We start from the raw sequence: 25,301 nt of genomic DNA on the forward strand, positions 1-25,301 counted from the left end.
ATTTTCATCATCCTTGTCATCATTGGCAGCAATAATATTATACAAGAGAATAAGAGAATTTAAATTTTCCCAAAGCCTACAATTGGTGCTAGGTCCCCTGACTCTTGGTTCAATGCATTTTTCATTCAAAATTATGTCCTGTTTCTTCACCTGATCTTAGCCAAAAGACCAAGAAGTGAATGTCCTGTTTCTTCTCACACTGTGACCCTGCCCCGTCAAATCTCTATGCTCAACTCTGAGTCAAAGTCTCATGACATTACACTTTACTTGATACCATGTCAATTACAACATGGAGTCTCCATCTCTGGTGGAATTTGACTAGTGCAGCGTATACCATTAAACAAGTGCCTGGTGTTAGTGACATTACATAGTTATTTCAATGCTACCGCATTTGACTGCTGTTGAGTCTGTTTGTAAAGTCTTTCTTAGATGAGCTTCCCACCCACACATCTATGACAGTCACTTCAAACCCATGTAATGCATGCATTCACGTCTGACATAGCCTTTCACCCACCAGGAGCTGCTCTTCCAGCTTCCATGTGGGTTCTAATTATGCCCAAACCTGAACCCTAAAATTGACCCTCTGACCTACTCCCTCCACCACTCATGGCATTATCAACAAAACTTTCAGATACATAGATCAGAACACTTTTAGATTCATTTCCTCTTCATCCACTTTATCGGTCGTAAAGTCCTCCTGGTTTTGCCTTTACAATATCTCTCGCATCCTTTTCTATCACGCCCATTTCTAAAGTTTTAGGAGAAGCTGGTGCATCTCGCAGTATTGGGAGATAGGCAGGAAGAGGGAAGGAGTGAACCAAAGTCTCACATAATTTCAGGTGGGGCCAATTTTGGAGGGAAAGATACATGCTGAACAACACAGATAATGTTTTGCTTTATTACTTAAATTTGACCCTGTCATAAAATATAATTACTCCGAAGTTATAAATAATTTAAATTGTTATCTCTTCAAATGAAAGTAGGGAGTGAGTGGACCACAGGTAAAGAATAGTAGAGCAGCAGCCAGGCCCAGAGTGTTCTCACCTTGGCCTGTTCACCATGGAACTTCCAGTTTCACTACTGATCTCTCTGCTTTGGTCTCCTCTATGCCATTTTGAACATTGCTTATTAACAACGCTTTCTTCAATGCCCTTTTAACTTATCACTTCCCTGTCTGAGAACTCAATGACTTTTGGTTGCCTGCAGTTTCCTGGCTGGGTTCCTCTGTTTGGTTTCCAAGGCAGTTGCTATGATTCTGGAAGCTGGCCGGACCAAGGCAGCCTGGCTCCAGCTGGTACTCTGTCATTTACCCACCAGGTGAACTAGGGCATGATAAAGAACATCCTCGAGCCCCAAATCTCTCACCTATAGCAAGGGATTAAAAGCAACTTCTCTGTTTAACTCACTGGAAAGAGATAATGTATGGAAAAACCCTTGGATATAAAACACTGGACATGTCTATCTTCCTTATTTGACAGCTGCCAGGTGGGGATTATGTCCTAACCTGACATCCAGACTACCTCTAAAATAGAGCAGAGTCTCAATATACACATACTGAGTAAGACATTATTTCCCAGTCCCTCCCCACAAGATATCACATCACCACAGTTAGGCAACCTCCCATCCCACAGGACTTCACACTCAGTAGATGCCTGGTCAAGATTTTGTGCCAAAATGAATAAATAAATGATTGCAAATCTTATTTCAGCCAAGCAGCCTTTCTGGTCATCATGATATTTATTGAGCATGAACTTTGGGTCAATCATTCTTTTGAGGCTTATACATCTGTTGGTTCATTTAATCCTCACAATAAAGAAAGGTAAACTGAAGCACAGGAGATCACTGTAAATGGCCCAAGGTTGTGAAGGCAGAAAAGGCTGAGCAGGGAATGAGCCAGGTGGTGAGCCCAGGGGCTTGGTTTCCTATGTACTCTGCTAGAAACTGAGTTTCTCCGGGGGTTTCTCCCTCCACGACTTTTCTCCAGCTGCGCTCTTTATCTGAATGACCTCCCTCTTGTCCTTCCACTGACCTCATCCTTCCTGCCCCTCCAAGCCCACCTCCAGTCCTACAGACTGCACGTAGCCTCTCCAGGGCACTCCCGCCTCAAGGACTCTCTTCTTTTCTGAACTTATCCTGTAGGTCTGGTAATAAGGCAGAGCTTCCCAACTAGAGGGAAAGAATTATACAGAATATGTAGTTTATATCTCCCAGTGGCACCTACCTAGCACAACTTGTCCTATATAATAGATTCTCCATAAACATTTGAGAGCTTGATTGTCTGGCTCATTGGAGGAGACAATGATTATGATGATAACAGCTGCCATTGACTGAGTGTTTACTAGATTCCAGACTGTGAGCTAAGTTGTTCTTGTATGTTGTTTTTGTTCTTTTTTTGAGATGGAGTTTTGCTCGTGTTGCCCAGGCTGGAGTGCAATGATGCCATCTTGGCTCACTGCAGTCTCCGCCTCCTCAGGTTCAAGCAATTCTCCTGCCTCAGCCTCCCGAGTAGCTGGGCCTACAGGCATGTGCCACCAGGCCTGGCTAATTTTGTACTTTTAGAAGAGACAGATGTTGTTTTAACAATCCTATGGAGTAGTTGCAGTTATCCCATTACAGAGAGAAAATGGAGGGCACCTAGCTAGTTACATTGTAAAGTCTTCTTTCAAGCCTGAGTCTGTGTGACCCCATAGGATACTCTCTGATTCACACCCTCCATCACCTGCAGCATGGGCAAACACAATTCCTCCTGCTCTTCAATTACTGGCGGTCAAACAAGTTACAAGGCAGCACAGATGGTTTTTTAAAGGAAGCAGTTATTTACCTGCAAGAGTTAATTTTCCTTCATAGAGAAGGTGTCTGTTGGTTGGTGACAAGATGTTTTCTGCCGTGTGTTCTTTAAAAATGTGTTTCAAACACTTGTAAAACAAGAGAAAAAATACAAGAGATGTTGTTAGTGATCGGAAGAGAACATGTTTAAAAAGCTGGGGTAATCAACTCCGTCTAGAAAGTTCATGACATTTGGAAATGCCAGCAGATGGACATGGGAATGGGAAATAATGAAAGAAGCTCTCAGTAGGACCATCATAAGAATGGCGTAATGACCTCGGCCTTCCCACGTACAATGCCCTGCAGATGAAGGCTTTACTTCTTGTTCAAGAAACTAGATTTCTTCTTCAAGTAGACAGATGGGGACATCTAAGATTGTATTTCTGTCTGAATGCCCAACTTCCAGAGAGGAACATAAGTCCTAATTGATCTTTTCTTCGTACCTCTGGAACAAAAAACCTTTTATCTCTATCCCAAAGCGGTGGCCACACTATAATCTCCTGTAGATATCTAAATTTTTGGAAATTGTCCAGCCACTTCACTTTTCCTTCAAGGTCGCCTGAAAGACAAGACACAGTCAGTCAGTCTATTTTTAAGTGCATGTGACATTGCAGTATAGATTTTAACCAAAGTTCACAGGAATTGTTTAGAAACACTGGCTGCCCCTGGAGCCAGACCATATATTAAGTTCATTTCACATATTACTTGCTGTTCATGTGACTTAGAAAACTCACTAATTTGAAATCAGCCACTTGCAGACAAAAATGAAGCTTAACTAATTTAATTCAGTAAGTTGAAAGTATATTGTGTATTTTTATTTCAATAATTCTAATAAAATTCTTGGTAGTTTTCTCTTATTCCCTAGACCACAGAGCCTGTAATTAGAGGAAGAAAAAAAAAATCAGACTAACAAGGACAAACATACCCTTTTGCCCCAATGATAAAAGTATATATTCACTCCATGATAATGGTGATTATTTCTTTTTTGGTCAGCACTCAGTTTCTCTTTGGGAGGTATGTATTCATTTTCCAACGTTTTTCTAGTAACATGTTTGAAATGATTTTTGAAAACATGGAAGGCAAGCAAAAGACCTGCAGAATCCCGTTGTTAGTGGAACCCTTCAGAATTCACAATCTCTAAGCTAATAGACTTAAAGGAAGGCCACATAGATCTCTTCCTTCAACAATGAGAATCCATCTTTTACTGAGAAATCTCCAGAGGTGCTGCTTTATCCTTCCAAACCCATCCAAATGAATAATAAACCTTAAGATTACTTCAAAAGTTTAAAGAAGTCATCTTTAACTGAATCTTTGTCTTATTCGCTTGATAAACTTAATTCCAGCTCTTCAGGTAATTTTAGAATTTGAATAAAAAATTTAAAAGCAGAAAAAAAAAACAAACAATTAAATGGTCATTTTACTTTTGTTTTAAAGCACCTGTTCCAGGCAGTATCATTTTACTTTTAAACTTGCCAAAGGAGAAAAAAAAAAAAATTTCTGTACAGCTGAATATTACCAATTTGAATTGTTCCCTTTTGATGCCCACCAGGAAATCTTGGTTTATGGGCATAAATCATGAACTTCTTTATGTGAATTTCAATTATACAAAGTTAAACAAATAAACTGAAGTCATCATAGGGCCTGCTCAGTTCCCATCCTCAAATTTCAGTTCTAAAGATTGCAGTTGGCGTAGTTTCACATTGACCCTGGCTTTCGGTGATTTAAGAAATGATGAATGGTAATTTATCCTCTGGACACATTTTCCACGGTGTTTACTCCCATTTGCTTTGTGTGTGGGGTCAGTATGACTGTTAAAAACAAAGTGCCTTCAGTTGTCTGGGAAGTAACTTTTCCTGCCCGAACTCACTTCTGAAACACTTGGAGACAGAGCCACGTCCTGTGTAAACTTGGTGCTAGAGTTCTCACAGGGTTTGCCAGGATGTGACTGGAGCCCATTGTTCTGTGCGCATTTGATTTACAATGCACTCACACTCGAACCCACATTTCCGAGAGCCATGACCTCAAATCAATGGAATTACCTCCAAGGATGGAAGCCCAGAGAGTTCCCAGGAGTCACAAGGCCCCAGCTCTTTAATTAAGCTCACTTATCTCAGGGACTTACGGATGGACTTTTCCACCTTTTCCTTGATGGAGTAGATCATGATTTTCTCAGCAGAGTCCATGCTCCTTTTCCAGATATTCTTCAGCAACAATGGATATCGAGTGAGCCTCTGAAGTGGGGCCACTAGTAACTCAGGCAGGTGGAGCCGTCTGCATTGTTCATTCTGCTCACACCACTGGGGAAGGCAAAAGGAGCCACATCAGAATGATCACCTCGCCCACTGAGCCACTAAGAAACCTGGATATGAGAGCTTCTTAGAGATTTTACTCAGTTAACTGCAGGATGCACTGGTGAGTTTCCTGGGACAATTTATAAGCCACAGATCCAATCCCCTACAAAGTGCATGTTCCATTAGCGGCAGTGATAAGACGTCATGATAGATGTGCCCCGGCTTTGTCTACCCTTCTCATTTGAGAATGAATTTAGTTCTGCCCATTGGCTCCTCCTCCCCAGCCCTGGGGGCGGTTTCTGGTTTCACCAGCTTTGTTCCCACTTGTGATGCAGTTAGGAGAATTGAGAATTGAGGTTGGGGGAAAAGGAAGGATTCGTGCTTGTTGGGTCAGTTCCTTGACTCCCCTTAGTTGGGAAGGATCAGGGTAATGATAAAAAATGAAGAGAAATGAACACAGAAGTTGAAGCGGTTCAGTTGATCTAGAACAAAGAGGGGAGAGGAGAGAGGTAAAGAACAGACGCGGATGGTTTTCAATAGGCAGTGCTTGGAGCTGGGGTTTGGAAGAAGAGGCAGTTCTAGGGTATGCCAGCACTGGGGAAGACAAGAAAAGAAATGTTAGTAATTTAGTAACTGTAGTTAAGTATTGCCATGGGTTTATACATTGGGGTTCCATAAACGATGTTTGAGAAACCTGAGTGAACAGGAGAATAGCTTTTACATTAGTTTTATTTGCTGTGCCATTTCTTTGAATGTGAGCTTCCTTGAACCTAGGGCGCTCTCTGGCCTTTATGAAGGTGATTAATGAGACATGAAGGTGGTTGATGGGCAGCACGCAGACGGGTACATCAGGAAGGAGCACGGGGGGTGCATTCTCTTCCTCTTCTCCTACACTGCCCACTCATACCAGATTGACCCTGAGTGCAGTGATAGAGGGATTAATATAAACTGAGTGTTTGCTTTCCTTCAAATCCACGTCATATTACTTTAAAATCCCCAAAACTGCAATTACTTTTGCACCAACCTAATAGAATCCTAACCTTCAATGGGATGGTATTAGGAGGTGGGACTGTTGGGAGGTGATTAGGCCAGGAGCATGGAACCCTCAGGAATGGGATTAGTGCCCTTTATAAAAGGATCCTGGAGAGCTCTCTAGCTCTCTTTCCACCATGTGAGGATACAATGGGAAGACAGCTGTCTGCAACCGAGAAAAGGGCCATCGCTAGCCCCTAACCATGCTGGCACCAGGAGAGTTTCAGCCTCCAGAACTGTGAGCAACACACTCTCCTGTGATTATAACCCACCCAATCTGTGGCGTGTTGTTTTAGCAGTCTGAATTGACTACCACAGGGATCCTGCCCTTACACGAAATATTTGTCCTGCTGCAGTCTTGTCGCCTCTTTTCTGCCTTCCATTCTCCTTTCATTCTCCAGGTTAGCCCCTTTGCCTTATGACCCAGACCCTTCAGGGCCATCCTCACGTGGGCCACACTGCAGGAGACTCATGGCTACATCCCCAGAGATGTCTTCAAGCCCACACGTCAATCCTTGTATTTTGAAGATCTAGGTATATTTGACTCAAGCCTCCACTAATCCAATGGCCTGTGGAAGTCCAAACTCCTCCCCTTGATATTTACTAATATCTAGGGCACTGAGATTCTAATGGCTTCCTCTGGGCCCTGGACTCTTGTTTCCCTTTGGACTTCCACAGGCCATGTACACTTTCCAATGGCCTGTGGAAGCCCAAACTTCTCCCCTAGATATTCACCAGTATCTGGGGACTGAGATTCTAATGGCTTCCCCTGGACTCTTGTTTTCATGTACACCGTTTCTTCCCTGAACAGCTTGGAACAAATGTATCCTCTTGGTTTCCTATGTTAGTTTCCGCTGTAAACCTCCTCGTGACATGTTTTGTGAGTATGCATGTTTATTTTACTGAAGATTTTGGGTTGTGAAGAGGGGTCAAATACACAGCCCACAAGTCGCACTATTTTGCTGGCTCCATTCTTTTTGGAAAGGGAGAGTTCTTTCTCTCGTCCCACTTAAACAAACCCTCCCTGTTTACCTCCTAGCATCCTGCCTAGCAATTTGCATTTGCCTTTCATAGCTTGACCATGTCCTTGGTGGGGTGAGGTGGGGTCTCACTGTCCTCCCACACTATCAGTTTTTTTTTTTTTAAGGGTGTGGGGAACAGGGTATTGCTCTTTGACGCAGGCTGAAGTGTAGTGATCGATCATGGCTCACTGCAGCCTCGACCTCCTAGGCTCAAGGGATCTTCCCACCTCAGCCTCTCACATAGCTGACACTATAGGTGCAGGCCACCACACCTAGCTAATTTTTAAGTTTTTCGTAGAGACTGGGTCTCACTATGTTGCCCAGGCTGGTCTCAAACTCCTGGGTTCAAGCAATCTGCACACCTCCCAAAGCGCTGGGATTACAGGTGTGAGCCACAGCACCTGGCTCAGCTGGATGTTTTAAAAAATATCCTGGGCTCTTCATCATAAGGATGCTGCCAAATTCAATCTTCTCCTCTCCCCTACGTACAGATGGCTGGCTGTGAGAGCAAGCTCACGGTGCATGGTGAACAGAGCTCCAGGATCCTGGTTCCGAGGACCACCTTCTTTCTCTGGACCTTCAATTTCTCTTCTTAGACAAATCAGGCAATATGCTAAAAGATATGGTTGTTCTAGGGCAGAGGTAGGATTTCAATTCAGACCTGTGTGAACCCGATGGTCAATCTCTGAAAACACTCTGTTGTAAACAACATCCCTGTAGAACTTAAACAAACCCTCCCTGTTTACCTCCTAGCATCCTGCCTAGCAATTTGCATTTGCCTTTCATAGCTTGACCATGTCCTTGGTGGGGTGAGGTGGGGTCTCACTGTCCTCCCACACTATCAGTTTTTTTTTTTTTAAGGGTGTGGGGAACAGGGTATTGCTCTTTGACGCAGGCTGAAGTGTAGTGATCGATCATGGCTCACTGCAGCCTCGACCTCCTAGGCTCAAGGGATCTTCCCACCTCAGCCTCTCACATAGCTGACACTATAGGTGCAGGCCACCACACCTAGCTAATTTTTAAGTTTTTCATAGAGACTGGGTCTCACTATGTTGCCCAGGCTGGTCTCAAACTCCTGGGTTCAAGCAATCTGCACACCTCCCAAAGCGCTGGGATTACAGGTGTAAGTTCCTGTAGAACTGAAACCCATGTTGTGTTATAGGCTGCCTGAAATTGACGTATAAACGCAGTGGGATAAATTTACCCTTCATATCACAAGAGACCAAGCTTTATGAAGGCATGTCTTTGTCCTAGTGCACATTAACGGGATTAGAATTTTTCCTACTATTATATTTTTATTTATTTATTGAGACAGGGTCGATCTGACTCTGCCAGCCAGGCTAGAGTGCAGTTGTGCAATCACAGCTGACTGCAGCCTCAGACTCCGGTCTGGCCAGATGATATCTTGGCTAGATGATTTCCAAGTTCTCCTCCAGCTCCAAATGGCCGTGGTTCTCGTTATTGACTTATAAATGCAGTGGGATAAATTTACCCTTCATATCATACGAGGCTAAGCTTTATGAAGGCATGCACTTTATTCTGGTGCACTTTAATAGGTCTAAATTTTTTTCCTACTATTTTATTTTTATTTATTTATTGAGACAGGGTCAATCTGACTCTGTTACCCAGGCTAGAGTGCAGTGGTGCAATCATGGCTGACTGCAGCCTCAGACTCCGGTCTGGCTACATAGCTCTTGGCTAGATGATCTCCAAGTTCTCCTCCAGGTCCAATGGCTGTGGTTCTTCTCATTGATGTTGGCAGGGATGGAGACAGAGGCAAGCATGATGGATGAAGAAAGGCTGTGAGTGGAGGGGAGCAGGGCTATTCTCTAGCGGCTGATTTCCATGTTGACTCATAGGCAGCAGTGTTCCAGTGCTACCTGTGGGTCCTGGACCTCTTGGGTGGCTGGGAGTTCTTGTAACTGATTTCTCAGCAGCAGTTAGGCCCCTGCCCTACCAAAAAACTCACTGCCCCAGGCCACTGCCCCAAATTGCCCTGCTGTGGGGAACAGCTCTGGCTGCCAGCACACACTGGTATTCCAGGTCAAAGTGAAAACACCAAGTTCCTCCATGGCAATTGGCAGAAAGCATCTATGGTAAATTATTTAGACAAGGATCCAGGCAGGGATGTTAGAAGCATTTAGTGTTTCAGAAAACTTCAGAAAAGAGAAAAAGAATAGCTTGACATTACAAAAGTAAAGCTGTAAGTTTTCCTTTCATCTCTCTTCTGACTTCATTTTTCAGGTCCGTTAGGAAAGGCAAAGAACATTTCCATTGAGAGAGACTGGACATAAAAGGCACTTTTTATTGATGAGTCTAGATCCATGGAGGGTACTCTTGCTTTATAATAAATATCCAACGTGCTTAGGGAATCCGTGAAAGGATTAAAGGGCCCCAAATGAAACTATGTCCTGTCGCTTGAGCCTGGGAGGTTGAGGCTGCAGTGGGCCATGATGGCACCACTGAATTCCAGCCTGGGTAACAGGGTGAGACCCTGTTTTTTTTTTAAGTCCTAATAAATCTGTCTTGGTGGGGCACAGCATTGGGACTGGGCCACCAGAATTCTTGAAACCTCAGGAAATTTACTTACCCTTTCTAAAACTTATCTGTAAAATGTAGATAACAAGAGTAACTACCTCATTGGCTTGGTGAGAGGTTTTAATGAGATAATTTACACAAAGTGCTTAGAACAGAGCCTGGCACATCTCGACCATTCAGTCCATTAGGCTAGAGTTCTTAGCCATTATTAGAAGAGCCACATTAAGAGACTTGGTATGAAGTTCTCAGTTTCTTCCTCTACATCATTTTGTTTCTGAAATAGTAAGCAGGAGGATCGCTTGAGCTTAGGAGTTTGAGACAAGCTGGGCAACATAGCAAGACCCTGTCTCTACAACAATTAGAAAATTAGCTGAGTGTGGTGGCAAATGTTTGTAGTCTCAGCTACGTGGGAGGCTGAGGTGTGAGGGTCACTTGAGCCCAGGAGTCTAAGGCTACACTGAGCCATGATTGTACCATGCACTCTAGCCTGGGTGACAGAATCAGACCCCGTCTCAATAAATAAATACGTAAGTAAAGACATTTTTAAAAAACAGCAGGAAGAATTCTAATCCCATGAATATGCCCGAGGATAAAGTACATGCATTCATAAAGCTTAGCCTCATGTGAAATGGAAGGTAAATTTATCCCACTGCATTTATAGGTCAATTTCAGGCAGCCCATAACACAACATGGGTTTAAATTCTCCAAGAATGTTGTTTACGACAGAACATTGTAGGAGACTGAACGTCAGGTTCAGACAGGTCTGAATTCAAATCTTACCTCTGCCCTAGAACAATCATATCTTTCAGCATGTTGCCTAATTTGTCTAAACTCCTGAAAAACGGGGACAACATAAAAATCTGCAGTTAGTGTGTAGACAAGACGATCATGGATCACCAGCATGTGGCGCAGTGTCTGGGCCATAGCAAGGGCTCAAACACTAGTCACCTTGTGTTTACAGCATCATGTGTTATGAGTTCTATCTGCGGGTCTCTCCCTGACCTCTTGCCTAGTTTCGTGAGGCTAATAGTTCCATGGTGATGGAAAGTAGCCTTAAGGAACTGGAAACAATTCTGGTATGAAGAGCATTGGATTTTTTGTCTGAAAATCTTTCTATAGTTCTTTCTTTGCCACCTATTGGCTGTGTGACCTTGCAAATGTCATCTAACCTCTCTGAGCCTCAGGGACACAAAAGAACAATATAATCAACTTCACAGGTTTGTGTTCAGAATTAAGAGCCTTTTGAGAAAGTGTCTGTTAAAGTATTATGCAGCATAAAAGCATCATGTAGCTGGGCGTGATGGCTCACACCTGTAATCTCAGCACTGTGGAAGGCCGAGGTGGGCGAATTACTTGAGGTCAGGAGTTCAAGATCAGCCTGGCCAACATTGTGAAACCAGTCTACTGAAAATACAAAAAAAATTTGCCAGGAGTGGTGGCAGGTGCCTGTAGTTCCAGCTACTCAGAAGGCTGAGGCAGGAGAATCACTTGAATCTGGGAGGTGGAGGTTGCAGTGAGCTGAGATTGTGCCACTACATTCCAGCCTGGGCAACAAATCAAAACCTTGTCTCAAAAAAAAAAAAGCATCATGTGCTATAACAGCACTGTATCCTCTACCACCTTTCCCAAAATATCTTTGGACACTACATACATTTTTATTCATACACAATTGTACATATTTATGGGGTACATGTGATATTTTGATACATTTGTACAATGTGTAATGATCAAATCAGGATATTTATGATATCCATAATCACATTTATTAACATCATTTCTTCATGTTGAGAACATTTCAGATCTTTTCTTCTAGCTATTTTTGAAACACAATAAGTTATTGTTAACTATAGTCACCCTAGTGGGTTATTATATATACATGATATATATATATAGTATATATATATAAAATATGATATATATATTATGTATACACATAGAGAGAGAGAGAGTAACTTATTCCTTCAGACACTAGAACTTATTCCTTCTATAATTGTATGTTTGCACTCATTAACCGACCTCTCTTCATCCCCTTCTTCCCACTTCCCAGCCTCTGGAAACCATCATCCTACACTCTATCTCCATGAGATGAACTTTTTCAGCTCCCACATACGGGTGAGAACATGCAATATCTGTCTTTCTGTGCCTGGCTTATTTCACTTAATGACCTCCAGTTTCATCTGTAAATGACAAGATTTCCTTTTTTTCTGGCTCAATAATATTCCATTGCGTATACGTAGTGCATTTTCTTTATCAATCATCTGTCGATGGATACAAGGTTGATTCTATATCTTAGCTATGTAAACAGTGCTGCAGTAGGCATGGGGATCAGGTATCTTTTGATACACTGATTTCCTTTCTTTTGGATAAATACCTAGTGGTGGGATTGCTGGATCGATGATAGTTTTATTTTTAGTTTTCTGAGAAACCTCCATTTTGTTTACTATAACAACTGCACTAATTTACATACCCACCAACAGTGTACGGAAGTTCCCTTTTCTCTGTATCCTTGTCAGCATCTGTTGCTTTCTTTTATCTTTTAAAGTAATAGCTGTTCTAACTGGGGTGGGATGATATCACATTGTGGTTTTGATTTGCATTTCCTTGATGATTAGTGATGTTGAACTTTTTTTTTTTCATATACCTATTGGCCATTTGTATGTTTTATTTTGGGAAATGTCAATTCAGATTCTTTTCTCAATTTATTTTTTTGCTCTTCAAGTTCCTTGTATATTCTAGGTATTAGTCCCCTGTTGAATGAATAGTTTTCAAATATTTTCTCCCATGTTGCAGATTGCCTCTTTACTCTGTTATTTCCTCTGCTGTGCAGAAGCCTTTTAGTTCAATACAGTCGTATTTGTCTATTTTTGCTTTTGTTGCCTATGCTTTTGAAGTCTTGGCCCTAAAATATTTGTCTAGACCAATATCCTCAAGTGCTTCTTCTATGTTTTCTTCCACCAGTTTTATAGCTTCAGGCCTTACACTTGAGTCTTTAATTCATTTTTATTTGATTTTTACATATGGTGAGAGATAGGGATCTACTTTCATTCTTCTGCATCGAGATATTCCGTTTTTATAGCACTATTTACTCAAGAGAGTGTTGTTTCTTCAATGTATGTTTTTGGTGCCGTTGACAAAAATCATTTGGCTTTGAATACATGGATATAGAATTTTCCAAAGTTATTTGAAAATGATGATTGGACCTTGTTGAATTAATCTCTTTCCCAGCTTGGAAGGGAGAGAAATGAACCTGGATTCTCTCAGTTTGGGGGCCTAGCTGAGTCTAATCCATCAGCGTCTAGGGAAAACATTTGGAACATGATTATTCATGCATTTGGAAATCTAATGAGCTTTCAGTTTTCAGTTTGAGTAGCAAATAAAGCACTAAAGGGCTGAAGCTACAGGATTATTCCTCTTTTCTCATCCTTGGCATACCCAGGCTTCCCGGCACATAGAGGCTATGGCAGAAGCCCACTGATTCACACTTGAGTCGTTGGGAACCATGGCAGCCTTTCTTCCCAAGCCTCTGAGGTCATACTCTGGCAGGGGCCTCTTGCAGCTGCAGGGAAGAGCTGGTTTTCTGGAAAGGCTTAGACCATTTTCTCTGGATGATCCAAAAGGGCTCTGACACAGAACTGAAAACGTTCCATTTCAGACTAAAGAAATATCAAAGCAGAGACTGACAGAATCAGGGAAGTCAGGGGAAATTGGCTTCAGCTTTGCCTACTAGAAAATGCTGAAGGACTCCAGCAGAAATTTCTTCTTTTAATGCTGTGGGACCCAGAACTGCCATATTGGTGCAACTCTGGGGGCGACATTGACACTGTGCTTTATGCTGTAATCAAGGGGGCACCATACATGTAGAATACAGTATAAATGATGCACCAGTGTAATCCCAGCACTTTGGGAGGCCGAGGCGGGTGGATCACGAGGTCGAGAGATCGAGACCATCCTGGTCAACATGGTGAAACCTCGTCTCTACTAAAAATATAAAAAATTAGCTGGGCATGGTGGTGCGTGCCCGTAATCCCAGCTACTCAGGAGGCTGAGGCAGGAGAATTGCCTGAACCCAGGAGGCGGAGGTTGTGGTGAGCCGAGATCGCGCCATTGCACTCCAGCCTGGGTAACAAGAGTGAAAACTCCGTCTCAAAAAAAAAAAAAAAAAAAAAAAAAAAAAAAAAGATGCACCAGGCTTCTATGCTGGAACTAACTCCTGCAAGAGCCAAACTTCTAAGTCACAAAGCTCAGGTTCTTACTATAGTTTTCTCCTTACAATGTACCAATTTCTTCCGCAAAAAAACAGTGAACAAAAAACATTTTTAAGCCCCAGCCAACACTTCAGGAGGGATATTAGATAATATATTTCCAGATGGGCACCATTTAATATTCCTAAGTGTACAGCAGACAATGTATTTATGAGGAAAGCAGATTTGTAGTTAAAACATATTGTTGATCATTTCATTTCCTTCTTTCCCATTTAATTTAGATGTAATAATTCCCAGAGTACCTGTGACACCCAAAAAGCGTCCGGAAAAATACTAAGGAAAAGAAAATGATACTTTACTTTTAAATAAATTCCGAAGTCGTCTCTCTGCCTCAGGCTCTCAAGATAAAAGATAGCAGCTGAGTAGTTCAGGCAGTAGGTCTGGTGGCTCTGGCAGAGACTCCCTCGGAAATACTGCAAGAAAGGAAGGGCAGAAAGAGGATGAATGCAAGTTAAGGGGAGCATTGACCCCTGGCAGACTCTGTTTCTTTTCACTTTTATCCTAACTAGAACAGGGAAAAGTGGTGGAGACGCCATGATCAAGCAGGTGCTACAACCATATGGAAATACACAGGTAATCTCATAAATCGTTCTACTATAAGGACATATGCACACATATGTTCATTGTAGCACTGTATATAATAGCAATAAACATTCTTTTGACAAAATATGGTAAACAGCTAACACCTCAGTAATACCTCATAATAAACAGCTAACACCTCAATAATAATGATTTTCTCCCTATTAAAATTCTATTTAGGCTGTTTTGATTTGATTCACCCCTTTACTTCTATTTACGCTTTCTTTAGGCCCCACACCCAGCAGGACACCCAGTGACAAATATTGCTTTTGATTTGGGTGACCCTGTTGGTTGATGTTAAGCTTGTGTTGATAGTAAGTGATTAAAGTAAGGACACTTAACTTTTCATCTGATATTCCTCAAGAATGTCCATGCATTTAATTTTGCTGGTTTCTAAGTATGTAGAAATTTGGGACATCCCCACCAAGCATACTGCATCTAGCAGCATGCATTTTATCTTATTCAATCTAATGCTTATCTTGTCTTCCCCTTTCTTCATTATTCTTATTTAATGTCTTAAACTTGCTATAATGACTACACATTTGTGAACCACCTAAATTGTTTCTAGAATAAGGCAAATTGTTAATTTATGTATATTTATTTATACATATAATGAGTCAACTGAGCACATTGAACTACATGCCACCATCCCAGTTAAGTGTCTTTCTTGTGAACAATGGTTATTCTTTTCCCTTCAGCAATTCTCCTGGCTTGTTACTGTTAAGTACTCTCTTCAGGATTCTATAGTGTCTACCATGTTGCTAAGCCTATGTGTCCATTGATAGATTTATTGATTAATATAATGACTCATGGGCTGCATTAAGGAATTCCAGTAGATCCCAATGTGGTGAAATCGGAGAAGGAAAACGTATTTGCTGGTGAGTAGAGAAAGCAGACCCAGCCTGTAAAACCACTAACGGAAGTGATAGTAACAAAGCCAGAGAGGGTGACATCTAGAAAAATATTTAGTTATAGGACATTAAAAAACACTATAGTGAGCAGTGTCAAGTTTTGGCTTCAGCAGGAAGTAATTGAAAAATAATGTGGCCGGGCGCGGTGGCTCAAGCCTGTAATCCCAGCACTTTGGGAGGCCGAGGCAGGTGGATCACGAGGTCGAGAGATCGAGACCATCCTGGTCAATATGGTAAAACCCCGTCTCTACTAAAAAAATACAAAAAATTAGCTGGGCATGGTGGCACGTGCCTGTAATCCCAGCTACTCAGGCGGCTGAGGCAGGAGAATTGCCTGAACCCAGGAGGCGGAGGTTGCAGTGAGCCAAGATTGGATAACAAGAGTGAAACTCCGTCTGGGTAACAAGAGTGAAACTCCGTCTCAAAAAAAAAAGAAAAAAAAAAAAAAACAAAAACGAAAGATGATGTGAGTTTATTTTGGAGGGAAATGTTGATAGCTGGGCCTTGAACTAAGTGAGAAGTGAACCAAGCCACTGAGATTTGAGGGTTTTTGTTACTGTGGCACAACTGACTCTCACTTGGCTGAAAACATTTTAAATTTAGGAAAAGTTGTTATAACCCATCATTGCACATTGGTAACAGCATGGAGCATTCATATGTGGGTTTATTATTTGTATGTGGTTTACCCTTAGTAAAGAGCCCAACAGTATCCCATTCTTTAGTGCTAAGTGTACGTACATGTTTTGATGAAAAGCTGACATTTCTCCAGAATATTTACTAAAAACTAAATTTGGTCCAGGTGTGGTGGCTCGCTCCTGTAATCCCAGCACTTTGGGAGGCTGGGGTAGGCAGATCACCTGAGTTTGGGAATTCGAGACCAGCCTGACCAACATGGTGACACTTTCGTCTCTACTAAAAACACAAAAATTAGCCAGATGTGGTGATGCATGCCTGTAATCCCAGCTACTTGGGAGGCTGAGGCACAGGAATCACTTGATCCTGGGAGGCAGAGGTTGCAGGGAGCTGAAGTCACACTACTGCATTCCAACCTGGGCAACAGAGTGAGACTCTGTCTAAAAAAAACAACAAACAAAAACATCCAAAGATTTTCTTATTTAAACTCATTTTCAATGTTCACTAAAGGACCTTCCTACTTATTTTTGCCTTGTTAAAACTCTTCCTTCTTCGTGTATCTTTTCAAGTGTCATATCCCCAGGAAGCATTTCCTACCTCTGACTACCCTACTATGCACCCCAACTTAAAAGGTTTCCTTTGTTGAACACTCATAATATTTATGTTCCTCCTTTTCCCCAGCATTTATCTTGCTTTAATTATATAACCATTAGTGTCATTATTGGATTAACTTCTCCCCTACTAGACTAAAATTCCTTAAAAGCAAGAGGCTGTTTAATTTTGCACGTTATTGTGCACAGGGCATCAGCTCCACACATAGCACTTAGTGAGTTCTCAATCAGTCTCAATCTATGTTTTCTCTTAAAAAGCGGAGTATAAAAATTCAAATCTTGCTCAATGAAATTAGACTAGAATTAGATTAAAAACCTCAAAGTAGGCCAGGGATGGTGGCTCATGCCTGTTATCCCAGCACTTTGGGAGGCTGAGGCAGGTGGATCATGAGGTCGGGAGTTGAAGACCAGCCTGACAAACATCATGAATCCCGTCTCTACTAAAAATACAAAAATTAGCTGGGCATGGTGACACGCACCAGTAATCTCAGCTACTCAGGAGGCTGAGGCAGGAGAATTGCTTGAACCCAGAAGGTGGAGGTTGCAGTGAGTCAAGATTACACCATTGCACTCCAGCCTGGGTGACAGAGCGAGACTCCATCTCAAACAAAACAAAACAAAACAAAACAAAACAAACACGTCAAAGTAAGAAAAATAGGAGAGGATGTTCAAATGTCTACTAAAGAAATAAAAAGCATTTCTCAAACCAGGACTACATGTTTTCCTCTTTTCTCCTCATTTCACAGAAATATGATCAAGGGTGTTGACGGATTTGAAGGTTTATTCTGTTTCTTTCTGAGAGACTGGTACTTTCATTAAAACAACTGAATCACGTAAGTAGCAGACACTAAACTATTACCATGAATATTGCTCTAAATTGAAGTCATTTAAAAAACAGACTTGGAAATGGCTTTTCCATGCAAGTAGATTTTGTGTTAATAAAACCCACACAGGAGATGTGACGATGGGAAAACTGAATCTGCAAGTTATTTTTGAAAACGTTGATTGGCAGAGAAAGGGACAGTTCCTTTGTAGGAGTGGAGGTAGAACATTCCCAGGGAGAAGAAAAATCAAGTAGGGTATAAACAACTGTCCTGGGGGGTTGGTGATTTTACTTCATAAAGTTGAAATCTACTGGGAGGAATTTACCTTCGTGAGCACAGAAATGAAATCCAGTGATGAGGAAGTCTCAGACGTGTCTACGTAGTCCTTGACGATGCCAAAGAGACTGTTCACAAAACCAAGGCTTGTCTAGGGCCAGAGAGAAAGAAAACAAAAGTAGGCATACATCCAGGGTTAAGGAATAAATATTTGTTGAACTTCAAATATCATTCTTACAGATGTTTCCCATTTCAAATTTATCTCCTAGCAAAATTCACAGATTTGTTTCCCCCACCCTCCAATACATATTTTTTATAAATATTTCTTATAAATAAATTCTTGTTGCTATCCCTTTTCCTTTCCTTTTAAGAGGAAAAATATTATTTATTTATAATGTATGAGAGAAGAGGATATTACTCATTTGAAAATAAACATTTATGAAGATGATGGAGATCTTAGGAATGTGTTTACTTTTAAAAATAGCCGTGGAAAAATGGTAAATGAAGGTTAACTAATATCTACAATTTATGGGAAAGGATATTTCAACTTCCGTCTTATTAACCTGAAGTCCTAACTGGGAATGGAATATGGAGATGTATTATGGAATACAAACCGTAAGAATAGACCAAACATGAATTTTCATGGTCCTCTAGTGAATGTTAAAATACACCTACTAACATTTTCCTACTTGGCTTACCTGAGTTAACTCCTCCAGGTTTGCAAAGAGTCTCCATAAATCCACATCTAGGAGATATTCATGAGTTTGCAGGTATTTTAATGTATTCATAAAGATCTTTGAAATAAAAAATATATGACATTAATTTCTGTTTTTAAATGTTGAAACATGCCTTTTGCAAGAATATTAAACATAAATTTCCTGGGTATAACTTTACAAAACAATGTAGAAATCAGCACTCTCAAGGTTTAAATGTTATACTCAATATGAATGATGACATGTAAGCTTCACAGAACATATTGGAAATGAGCTTTTCAGTATGAAAGTTGTGGTTGCTTATGTGAATTCTAACAACTTTCCTATTGAACATAATCTGTCCAAATGGGCTTCCTCTGCTTCTAGTGCCAGAGAAATCCCAAAGGTTCTCTTCTTGCCAACACTACTAACTTGAGAGCAAAATGATATTCATGGTGTGTTCTCATGTACTCTTTCTTCTGCAAAAGACTCAAATGTACTTTACTTTCAGTATATTTTAAATGTCTATTAAAAACAGAGATTTAGTGAGTTCATCTCACTAACGGGTAAAAGGTTGGGATTTGCTTAGAGGCATTACACATAGATGAAAACATTAAAGGAATTTTTGTTGTTGTTATTTTTACTTAATTTGATGATTTCACAAACAGGAGCACTACATAACAAGTCAAGAAAGAAGAACTTCAACCCTCACTCACAGATAGCCTGCCCTTCCTTCCAGAAACTGAAGAGAGATCAATTTATTGAAAAAGAAATACTTTGTATACGTAGGAGGGAAAGCATTCAAAGGGCCAAAAGGACAAATTAGTTCAAGAATTTTCGGGGTCAAAAGTCTGGGCTTTAGATAGATAACCTTCTCCAATTCCCTCTCCTGTATTATTTCATTAGTGTAGTGAGAGGTTCTTGAACTTGCATCAGATCCCCTGGAAGCTTCATTACACCAGAGCTTGCTGGGCCTCAACCTCATTGGTGATGGGGCCTGAGAATGTGCATTTCCACCAAGTCCCCAGCGGACTCTGATGCTGCTGGTCTAGAGACCACCTGTCGAGAAACACTTAGACCTTTTAGCATCCATGGAGTATTGGTTGTCTGGAAGTCTGTCAAGATCCAAGCATTTGAGACAGATGATTGTAAGAAACAGAACTCATGACTACAGAAAAATAGGGTCAATTTGGAAGAAACATGACTTTTGCTATAAGATTCTTTGCTTTACAGAAATTTTGCTATTTTTAAAAACCACCGATATTTATTATATGAGCTACCAATTTTTAATTCATAAGCACTTTTGGAAAACATATTGATTGATTGTGTGAAAGGAAGGTACATATATACTTAAAATACACTGAGATATTTGACAGTGAGCTCAAACTGGCCTTTTCTTAAACAGGAAATGTTAGTTTGAAAAGCCTGGACAGCTTACAGTGGGATAGAAAGCCCTGTGCTGTCGCTTGGGACAAGGAAGGTGGCATAGCTCAGGGGCTTCGTGCTCTGCTGTGAACATGTATTGTTACCACGGCCTTTGATACTCCCCTTCCCGAAAAACAGTCTGGTTTTCACCTCAATGTCTACTCTTCCCCCAGGCTGCACATGTGCCATGTGGCAAGCTGACCTCTCTCCCAGGGGTGGGCCGGACTGCCTTAAGCCAATTGGCACATTCTTTCATTACGGAGCTAGAGTATTTGGCTCAGCGGTGGGCACGTGATCTAAGCTGGTCCAATCAGAATAAATCTCAAGACTTTTGCTATGAATGCTAAGAAGATCTCTCTCTTTCTGACCATTGTGCTCGAGGATAGCAGCCATGCTGTGACTACAAGAGAAACTAGCCACAGGACGTGGCTATTGCCATGGAAGGCAGGGTGAGAGATGGAAAGAAATGTTGTTTTGGTTTTGAGCCCTTGATCAAACATGTCTTGAATTCTCTCCCACCTCTAAACTTTGCAGTCACATGGACTAATAAAATATAGTATTATTTAAGCTAGTTTTCTATGATATGCTCATGTTAGCATCCTGATATTGTCTCTAAATTTCAGTTTTCTCCTGGAGTGTCTTTGTGGTTTACATTTTGCTCAATTAAGAATTTAGCACTGTGATTGGCAAAAAAAATATTGCTTACAGAAAATAACTGACATTTGTATAGCACCTGACAGATTTCAAAGAAAACGAATTTGATCATCAAAATGGTCTTGGGAGATAGCCAGAGATGGTACTGCCATTTCTCTTTTATAGCTTAGGACAGGGATTGTCAAACTCTGGGCTTGCCACCTGTTTTGGTAAATGATGTTTTTTTGGGTGACACATTCCTTTAGGCTGCTTTTGCACTGCAATGGCAGAGTTCGATGGTTGCAACAAAAACTGTATAGACTGAAAAGCCCAAAATATTCACTATCTGCACCTTTGCAGAAAAGATTTGCCGACCCCGGTTTAGGATATGAAGGACTAGACTTTCCTAAGGTCACAAGGCAGATCAGAGGCACAGCCAGGCCTTGAACTCAGGTCTGCCAGCACAGTGCCTTTTAACCGTGTAAGATGGTCACCAGGATGCAAAAGTGCTGTGGGCAGAGGCAATCTTGGGAGCTGTGTGGCCCATCCTCCCCTGTGGTCCTGGCAGGAAGCTGCTCTATGGTTCTCTTCCTTGACCTATTGTTCTTCTAGAAGAAATTCTCTGTTCTGAGCCTTAATGGATCAGGCCTGCAGCAGTGTGCAACCATAGGGGTGCTATTTACAAGAGAGACATCATGAATATACCATGTGTTTCAACAGTACTAACTTGCATGTGGATGGTAGCCCCAGAAATCTGCAATGGTGGCCCTGCAGCTGACAGAAAGCATTCAGCTGGCGCTGTTCACAAGGGAGCAAGAGCTCCAAGAAGGAACTTAAACAAAGATGAAATGGGCTGCCTGAGAAGGGAGCGAGCTCCCTGGCTCAGAAGTGTGCAAACTGGTGAGACAAGGCAGAAGAGATTGATTCAACATCAGATGGGACACTAGGCTAGTTCACTTAGAAGATCGCAGCCAATGTTTAAGGAAAGTATAAACAGACAGTCAAGTAATAGATAAAACAAAAATAAATGATAAATAAAAATTTTCACTATTCCCTGAAAGAGGAGGAAAAAGCCTCTCCCCCCTTTCCCTCCTCTCTCTTCCTTTCCTTTCCTTTCTCTCTCTCCCTCCCTCCCCCTTCTTTCCTTCCTTCCTCTCTTTCTTTCTTTCTTTTTTCTTTCTCTTTCTTTCTTCTCTTTTTCTTTTCTTTCTTTCTCTTTCTTTCTTTCTTTCTTTCTTTCTTTCTTTCTTTCTCTTTCTTTCTCTGCCTCTCTTTTCTTTTCTTTATTTCTTTCAGAAGAGGAAAACCAGTGCCCAAAAACCGAATTAATATTTTCCATCTACTATAAAAATGAAGCCTGGTATTACCATTTTAAGAACTAATAAATGGTCCAAAAAATAGGTGCATTCACTTGTGAAGAGTTCCCACATGGCCTCTTGCTGCTTTCTCAAGTCTAATTGATCAGTAGGGAGTTTGTGATGTGTTTCCATGACTTCATCCCAGGTCTTATCCTGTACATGAGGAAAAAGAGAGAACAAAACGTTTCCACCTCAGTGGACTGACCTGCTGGCTATTTGCTATGGCTTGCACTTCCAAAGGACCAAGCAACTCCCGAAATCATGATTTCTGCTTCAGGCACTGGGCATCCCTCTTGGCAGGGACTCCTCAAGTGACCCAAACCACAGCTTCTCTCTGTGGGGGTCTGGGATGCCAATTTCTTCTAATGCACAGCATGAAATGCACGACGTGCATTATTTCTAGTTTAAAATTCAAAGAAATTCAGATTCATGGTGCTTTGAATTATGCTTGAGAATATCATGAGTCTTTTTCAGTTTACTGCCAAAAAAATCTCAAAGAACCCCAAACCCAAAACTGATAAGTTTGATTCCAGGTTCCACAGGCAAAACTTGTTGAAATTAATGACTGAAGAATCATGAAGTGAGAGCTTTAAACTCAAAGAGACCTTTAGAAACTGTCTTATCAAAAACAACTTAACGGCAACTTGACATTACCAGTGAGGAAATTGAGGCCCAGAGAGATGAAGAGTACTAACACCACTTTTAACATTTATAGAGGCTTCCCGGCCTATGAAGTGCTCTCACATTTGTTACCTTATTTAAGATAAAATTACTTTCCCTCGCTTTCAGTGTGTTTGAGCAGAGCAGGCCCTGGTCAGCCCTGGGTTCCTCTCTTGCGCTTTGCTCTTACTATAAACAAGGCAGCAATCTGGCAGCTTAAAATACTGACCCTCCCCTCCCCACCCTGACAAAAAACAAAAAGAAAAAGCCATACCCCACAGTAAACAGTTTGCAAGATACCTTAAGACTGTAGAACTCGTAGCCCCTGAAGCTGGTAATTTTCACAGAGGACAGGCAGTTTTCCAGATCGGATATGTACTTGTGTTTGTCTTTTCCCTGCTTAAAGATGGTTAGAAACACGATTTTCAAACACAAATTCCTTAATGACACGACTTTGGTAGCCTCGGCATCTTTTGTCCATTCCCTAACATTCACGATAAGAGATGGCATATTTTGTTGTTAAGCCACTAACAGTTCCAAAGCTATTTCTGAGCTCTGGTAGGAGCCACAGAACCACAGAATGTCAGAGTTGGAGGATACAGGCCTGTGAGCCTATCTGGTTCAAACCTCTCATTTTACAAATAAAGAAAAATCCAAGGCACAGAATGGTCATATAGCCAACAGTCTTATCATGCCTCCCCAGTGGGGTGACATAGCCTTCACAGTTTTAACTTTTCCCAACTCTGGACCCTAAGACTTAATTAACATCAGATGGTACTTCAGACATATTGGTTCAACCCTTAATTTAGCAGATGATAAAATAAAGCCCAGTGTTAAAGCGACTTGCCCCAAACAATAATTATCTGCTAAAGAATACGAAAATATGCTGGAAACACTAGTTTCCTTAGAATGGAATCACCCACTTATTTTTGTTATAGTCATCTTTTCTTAATAATATTTGTTTAAAAAATCAGATTGTTAAGATAATATATGTTTACTGTAGAATATTTGAGAAACAAACAAAAAAAACACCATGAAATGTGTCTTCACCCTCATATTTCCATTGGAAATATTCTCCTGATCATATTCATAATTAATTTTTAAACTGTATAATGTATCATATTTACATATCCTTTTGCAACTTGCTTTTTACTTACATTGTGAGCATTTTCTTTTTGGTTCATTCACTGTTCTATTGCAACGTCATGAATTGCCCACTTAAAGAGTTTATTTTACCAGCCAAAGCAGGAAGAAGCTATCGAATAACAATGCGCAAGGCTTTTAGAAGTCAGCTTGGCTGCATTTCAAATGAATGTTTGTCACAAACAATTTTTTGACTTGTTCTGTTGCCTCAGGGTGCGTGATATTGGCGTGGATCTAAACAGTTTGGTGAAAGTTAATCAACGTTATTTTCATGAGCAAGAGAAGGCACAGGTTATCTGCTGTTGCAGGTAGGGGCTCCCTGCGTGTCTGAAAAGAGACCCTATCACAGTTTTAGAATGCGCTAATGGGCTGTGACTGGTTTCTCTGGTAGGGTTATGGCACTGAAAGAGGAAACCTATTGTAGACTCATTAGCCTCCACAGCAGCAAGGGAATTTTGGAACCAGTTAAAGACCTCCTACTGCAATTGGGACATATGCCTTTTGTTGATGTCTGAAACCATAGCGACTGCATGTTGTGGAAATAAAAAATCAGCCGCCAGTTGGAAAAGAAAGAGGCTGAGACAATGGAAGCAGCATTGGTGTTGTGGGAAAGTGGGTGCCAGCCCTGTGTTTTGAAGGGCGCTCACCATGGCTTTCTACGGGTTTGACTAGCCTCCTGGCCAAATGGCTGGGTGGGTATTCCAGTGAGAAGAGAGGAGACCATCCTCCCAGTGGTCACATTAACTCTTGAAAATGACACACCCATTTAGTGCCTTCTTGCCTCCATTGTGGTAGCAGTGGTTAGGAGAGGCGATGGCAAGCATTTGAAGGTTATTCGAGAGGATAAAGAAAAGTGAGAAGCCAAGGTTAATTCTGGAGTCTCAAACTTAGTAACTAAGAGGTAGGTGGCATGAAGACATGCAGTAGTCACTGGTCATATGGAACTGGAGCAAAACTGAAGGTTAAGACTGAATACACACACTTTTGGAGGGGTTGACAAATCAGTGAGAACAGGCAAGATCTATGAGAGCTCTAATGAGAGAATGGAGGAAGGATTTTTCAGGTCTGGTGATGGGGACTCCCACAGTTGAAGGAGCAGGGCCACATCAGGGCTAGAACAAACTCAAAGCCAGACTGCCTGGAACTGCTGGATGCTCCATAGCTTATGAGCTGTGTGTCCTCAGACAAACTAGTCAACCTCTCTGAATCCATTTCCCCATTTTCAAAATGAGAAGTAATAATGTTACTTACCTTGTTGTATTGTTGTAGAATTTGTGAGTTCACATGTGTTAACTGACATACATAAACAAGAATACATGCAAACAGTAACAGTGCCTGGTAATGTTCTAAACATTATAGATGCGTCAGCTTTTATTACTAATATTATATTGATAGCTGGGAGGAAAGGAAGTAAGAAGGAAAAGGACAAATCTGTAATAGATTGGAAAAACACATCATAACACAGAAGTGTGTTTGTTATATTGATGTGAATTACCATTTATAGAGAGATGAATTATGGAAAAACAGATCACAACATAGAAGTGTGTTTGCTATATTGATGTATATTGATATACATTGTTATATA

At 41.1% G+C, this 25,301-nt stretch overlaps 1 protein-coding gene and 1 long non-coding RNA gene across 5 annotated transcripts in view; one reads left to right on the plus strand and one right to left on the minus strand.

The window, feature by feature from the left end:
- PLEKHG7 (pleckstrin homology and RhoGEF domain containing G7) overlaps positions 1–25,301 on the minus strand; it is a 65,672-nt gene that overhangs the window by 10,972 nt on the left and 29,399 nt on the right. For 3 of the 4 annotated variants that reach the window (XM_010338488.3, XM_010338486.3, XM_010338489.3), the window contains 8 exons: positions 22,874–22,972; positions 21,923–22,066; positions 18,504–18,599; positions 17,855–17,956; positions 14,271–14,384; positions 4,949–5,123; positions 3,270–3,385; positions 2,822–2,915 (listed from right to left, as the gene is read on the minus strand). In XM_010338488.3, coding sequence (XP_010336790.1) covers positions 2,822–2,915; positions 3,270–3,385; positions 4,949–5,123; positions 14,271–14,384; positions 17,855–17,956; positions 18,504–18,599; positions 21,923–22,066; positions 22,874–22,972 — 940 coding nt within the window. The remainder of the gene's footprint in view (positions 1–2,821; positions 2,916–3,269; positions 3,386–4,948; positions 5,124–14,270; positions 14,385–17,854; positions 17,957–18,503; positions 18,600–21,922; positions 22,067–22,873; positions 22,973–25,301) is intronic. The other variant, XM_074402436.1, reaches the window with a different exon arrangement.
- Positions 4,496–25,301, plus strand: part of LOC141585091 (uncharacterized) — a 50,970-nt gene continuing 30,164 nt past the window's right edge. Inside the window, exons 1-2 of the long non-coding RNA XR_012518381.1 lie at positions 4,496–5,238; positions 17,452–17,538. This is a non-coding gene — a long non-coding RNA (uncharacterized LOC141585091). The remainder of the gene's footprint in view (positions 5,239–17,451; positions 17,539–25,301) is intronic.

Source organism: Saimiri boliviensis, chromosome 7, assembly GCF_048565385.1.
Source record: "Saimiri boliviensis isolate mSaiBol1 chromosome 7, mSaiBol1.pri, whole genome shotgun sequence".
In the NCBI taxonomy this organism is placed as follows: Eukaryota; Metazoa; Chordata; class Mammalia; order Primates; family Cebidae; genus Saimiri; species Saimiri boliviensis.